Source organism: Aplidium turbinatum, chromosome 7 (assembly GCF_918807975.1).
Source record: "Aplidium turbinatum chromosome 7, kaAplTurb1.1, whole genome shotgun sequence".
Classification (NCBI taxonomy): domain Eukaryota; kingdom Metazoa; phylum Chordata; class Ascidiacea; order Aplousobranchia; family Polyclinidae; genus Aplidium; species Aplidium turbinatum.
This window is the reverse complement of record NC_137478.1, coordinates 3489493-3494769: the sequence shown is the minus strand read 5'-3', so window position 1 is coordinate 3494769 and position 5277 is coordinate 3489493. Positions and strand designations below refer to the sequence as shown.

The window sequence follows — 5277 nt, the reverse complement described above, 5'->3', positions numbered from 1 at the left end:
AATAATAAAAACTAAAGGGCGTAAAATCTCATACACTCCCCCACCAAAATGGGGACTGCAGAATCAGTACACATTTTTTACAAACACGATACAGAAGATTTTACGATCACATACCGCATCACAATGACTAAACGACAGAGAAGCGGATCGTGTAGCAAGAGCATTTTGCAATACAACAGAAAAAACGATGACATCAACACTACTCTTTAGCAGGAATTAGTACGGAGTACGGACAGTTTCACAATAGGGGAACGTTCAAATATTACGTAACGCCTTCGAGGGGGGGGTTTATGCAAAGCGTTACGTTAGCGTCACATCGGGGGGGAGGGGGTTCAAGCAAAACGTTACGTAACGCTTTCGAGTACGAAATGGTAGTTTTTTGTGCTGAATTCGTAGTGAAAAAGCGTTACATGGGGGAGGGGGGGGGGGGATTGAAAAAAGCGTTACGTTGGCGTTACATGGGGGAGGGGGGGTCAAAAATTCGGAAAAAAAGCGTTACGTAATATTTGAACGTTCCCTAGGTCGTTCACGTACACCCTTTTGTGTAAGTACAGAACAGCTACGAACGACGCCATGTTTATCATGATTAACACTAATTACTCTACCCAGAGGCCATCACACCTAGCGGAATCCTAACTAGCAATTAAAACAATGTCGCCCAGTACAGGAATTTGGCTTCAGATTATCCAATGGCTTAGGCCAACTCTCTGGGTTTAATTTTAAAAAGTGAGGGCCTTCCAACCACATACCAGACTTTAACATGGCTTCAGCAGTGAGTCCACGAGAAGCTTGATCAGCTGGATTCAACTCTGTGGGGACATATCGCCAGTTGTATACACATGTATGTGCTTGAATTTTTGACAAACGATTTCGGGTGTAAACAGGAAAACTTTTACAATCTGCCAACAAGCTACGCAACACTGCGGCAGAATCAGACCAAAATATATAGGTGCAATCATTTAACTGTAACTGGCGTTTAACGTTTTGCGCCATTCTTACGGCATCCAATGCAGCTTCAAGTTCAAGCTGTGGAATCGTGCGTTTCTCGGAGTCGGCTAAAAAGGATTTTGCAGTCACAATGTTACACTGAGCCCTTCCGTCCGAATATATTGCACGCAAATAGCAAACACAACCTCTGGCATTATTAGAAGCATCAGCGAATATGTGCAGTTGCTTCCCAACAATAGGCGTGTTGTCAGACCTCATCTCATAAAAACGTGGTATGCGTACATCACTCAACTGTGCTAGACTTTGAACCCAAGTTTCCCATTTCTTGCTAATAGAAATGGGCACTCTTTCATCCCAGTCCAAAGCCAGCCTACATGTCTCACGAAACAACAATCGTGCGGCTAGAACTACTGGAACGACCAAACCTAAGGGGTCAAACAGGGAATTCATAATAGACAACATTGAACGTCGTGTCAGAATTCTATCAGGAGGGTTTACGGAAAAGCGAAAGTCATCATCAACTACATTCCAAACTATCCCTAACACTCTCTCTTGCTTGCCGGCCAAGTTCAATTCTTGCATAGGTTTCGGCGCATCTGGTTCTTGAAGGGAGTTAGTCACTTCATTACAAGTGGACACCCATTTTGTGAGATTGAAGCCGCCCAGAGATAAGAGCTGTTTTGTATCACTGGCCAATTTTATAGCAGCATCTTTGTTGTTAGCGCCGGAAAGAAAATCGTCCACGTAAAAAGAATTCAACACGTTCTGTGCAACATTAGGGTCAAAATATTTACCATACTCTCGAGCACATGTGCGCAAGCTAAAGGCGGCACAACTAGGCGATGAACGAGCACCAAACAAGTGCACTCGCATTCGATAAGGAACAGGATTTTGCTTGATGTCGCCATGAGGCCACCATAAGAATCTGAGAGCATCACGGTCTCGCACTGTCACTTTCACTTGGTGAAACATCGCTTGTATATCAGCAACAATTGCAACACGGTGGCTGCGAAACCTCATCAGCACACCTACCAAAGAATTGACAAGATCGGGACCTTTCATCAAATAATCATTTAAAGATTGATCATGTGATTTTGCAGCACAGTCAAACACAATGCGCGTCTTATCCGGCTTTTTTGGATTTATGACTGGGTGGTGTGGCAGATACCATGTTTTATTTTTGGTGTTAATTTCATTTTCAGGCACAATTTCAGCATGAGCTTTCTCAACGTAATCTTCCATCTGTTTCACATAACGTTTGCAAAGCTCATCATCTCGCAATAGCCGTTTTTTTAATGTAAATAGACGTTTTTCAGCCATGCTTTTACTTTCAGGCATTTTAACGGCATCATTTTTCCAGGGAAGAGGTAGCTCATAATGCCCATCGGAATGGACAATATGGCGTTTCATCATGTCATGAGCAATTACATCTTCTTTTGAGTATTTCAACCCAAACTCTGCTGCTTCTTTGTTGTTACCAATCCATGTGAGCAAATCTTCAACATGGGGTATGTCATGTTCCAACGGTGAAGGATACATAGTTCCTTCATCATCAATAATTACATCAGACAGCAATTGAGAATCCTTATAGTCAAATGCCGATGAAAAGAATCCAGAACTGGAAATTTCTTGCTGCTCAACCAAGGCAGGACCTTTCAATAGCCAGCCTAATGGCGTCTTCACTGCGTCTGGGTACTTTGTTGAGTCAGGGGAGAATCTACTTTCAAGACACCGATGCAGCATCACATTGTCATTGCCTAACAGCAACGTCACATCTCCAGTCACTAAATTAGGAAAAGAAACATCATGCAAATAATCTAACTCGCTCAACAAAGTGGCATCAGGCAGATTGTTGGGTTTGGCTGGAATCTCATCCAACACAGCAAGGCCAATAAGTTCATATTCTCCTTTTTCTACCAAAGGAAGCACAGTTAAATTAACAGATGAAGTATTAATAACTTCAGGATGGCTAGTGGTGAGAGTTTTTAAAGTAAACTGAGTTTCCACATTATCAGCACAACTCACATTTAACTCATCAAGCAAACTTTGCTCACAAAATGATTTGTTGGAGCCGGAGTCCAACAAAGCATAGGTTCGTGTCTCCTTTTCACCACTACGTACCCTTACAGGTACGATATCCAAATAAGGTAAGGAATTTATAGGAACAAGTGAACATTGCATACAATTTCTTGCTTCGGGATTATTCGCTAGCATCGAAGCACTTCTTGGGCCAGTGGGAGGCAAGTGTAACAAGCGATGGTGACTCATACCATGGCATTTATCTAAGTTACATCTCACAGTAAGTTTGCATTGGTTTGCTCTGTGGCCTCGGTATAAACAATTAAAACATAATCCAAGTTTCGATGCAAACATTATTCGCTCCCTAGGAGTTTTTTGTTTAAATAGAGCACAGTTATCTAATTTGTGCTCTGCATTACAACAAACACAACGCTTTTGATCAAATTTTGAATGTGGGATGGGTTTGGATGATTCATCAGCAAGAGCTGTCAATACCCGGTGACTACGGCCACTGTCGTTTGTATTACTCTTTACAATTTTAGGAAATAGCATTTTACTATACACTGAGTTAGCCTTCAGTGATTGATGAATAACAAATTCTGCAAAGTCTGAAAACTCAGCCACTCTCCCGTAGTCCTCTTGCACATTCATAGCTTTATCTACCCAATCTTTTCTTAGATCCACAGAAAGTTTATTAACAAGAGAACTAATGAAGTCCACAGAATTCATGGGTGAAGGTGTTCCAGCATCCTCCATTGCTGCCAAGCATCTTTTCATTAAAACTGCAAAACTTTCTAATGCTTCTGCATCATTTTGCGAAATTCTAGAAAAATCTAAAAGACAACGCTCACAACACCGTGAAACAACATGAGGTTGGCCGTATCTATTATACAACTCACGCCACACCATACTGTACGCTCGAGACTTGTTTCGTTCACTGGCAAGATGCTTCACCTCTTCATATAGGCTACAGATTTACTGCAATGTTGGAACAGATAAACCAATCGAAGATCATCATCATACACTTTATTTGCCACATGGACCTCAAATCGATTTACAAAGGCCCAATAGTCCATGGGGTCACCTTCGAATTTCTCCACAGAGGGTTTGGGGAGAAATCGATCTCCAACTTCAATATGACGACACTGAGGTACAACCGGATCCATGTGATGAGACTGAGGCACAACAGGATCGATATGGGGAGACTGAGATACGACAGGATCAATGTGAGAAGACTTCTTACTCTTTGATTGATAGCAGTCTAGGGTGACATAACTACTCCTTTGAGACATGCTATCCCACAATTCAGCCTCAGCTTCTGCCATTTCAATATTTCTTTTTATCTGATTTCTTTGCATTTCCAATCCTTTTCTTTTCTCAGCTTCTTCCTCATCGAGGTGCTTCAAAGCGAGTTTGGCCAATTCAACTTTTATGCGGCCTTCTCTACGTATAATACTAATTGAACTATGACTAGAATGATGGCTTTTGATTGAGTGAGCCTGAGAAACACCCTCAACCGAGCTTTTGGATTTTGAAGCCCTCCCTGTGGAATGCACCGCTACCTCCGAACCAGGCCCATCTGTCCTACCCAACACCTCCCCCGAACCACGCTCTTTTTCAGTCATTTGATCAGCCATGGCCCCCAAACAGATAAATTACACAAAATACACAATAAGCTACCAAAAGCGCAAGAGTATCAATATAAAGGCACAAGAATAAATTATTGTTCAATCCGCAAGAGAAAGATACCTCTTCGTTTTTGATGAAAAGTTTGTACACTGAACGAAGGACACCTCTTCGTATCGACCAAGGTTGTAAACTGAGCGAAGGACACCTATTCGTCTCGATAAAAAAGTTTGTAAACTGTATCAGCTTCGCGCACAGCGCCGTGGAGCGTGACGCTCGCGTTCTGATAAGATTCTCTTTTTTGTGAGTAAACGCGACCTGGCAACACCGGACACACTCAGTAGATTTTTGCAGGACGGTTTACTGTGGAATAATAATACAACGAACATAAATACATAAAACAACGAATTAAGCGGTTACCACCAAACATGCCAGTGCACTTACCAAACTTTTATGTGCTCCACACGTACTGATCACAATCATTGAATCACATGACAACTCACAGCCTAATTGTCTTGAAAAACATGAATACAAAATAATTAGGCTAACTGTACAGTGCACTGAAACCGAACACACACGGATTTCACTAACAAAAACTACTGTACAATAAGTTCACTATAAACTTAAGAATTCCCTTACTACCTCAAATCGGCTGCTGATATTTACAGATAAAAAGCTGCACAT

General features: G+C 41.8%; 1 protein-coding gene across 1 annotated transcript; it reads right to left on the bottom strand.

Moving 5' to 3' along the window:
- Nucleotides 1–636: 636 nt before the first annotated feature.
- On the bottom strand, nucleotides 637–3723 carry LOC145774541 (uncharacterized). The gene has a single exon (XM_082585805.1). It carries the CDS (start codon nucleotides 3721–3723, stop codon nucleotides 637–639), a length of 3087 nt encoding a protein of 1028 aa, XP_082441931.1.
- Nucleotides 3724–5277: the final 1554 nt, after the last annotated feature.

What these genes read in the sequence shown, in the direction of transcription:
- LOC145774541 (XM_082585805.1), bottom strand. Translation starts at nt 3,723, where the DNA reads ATGGAGGATGCTGGAACACCTTCACCCATGAATTCTGTGGACTTCATT.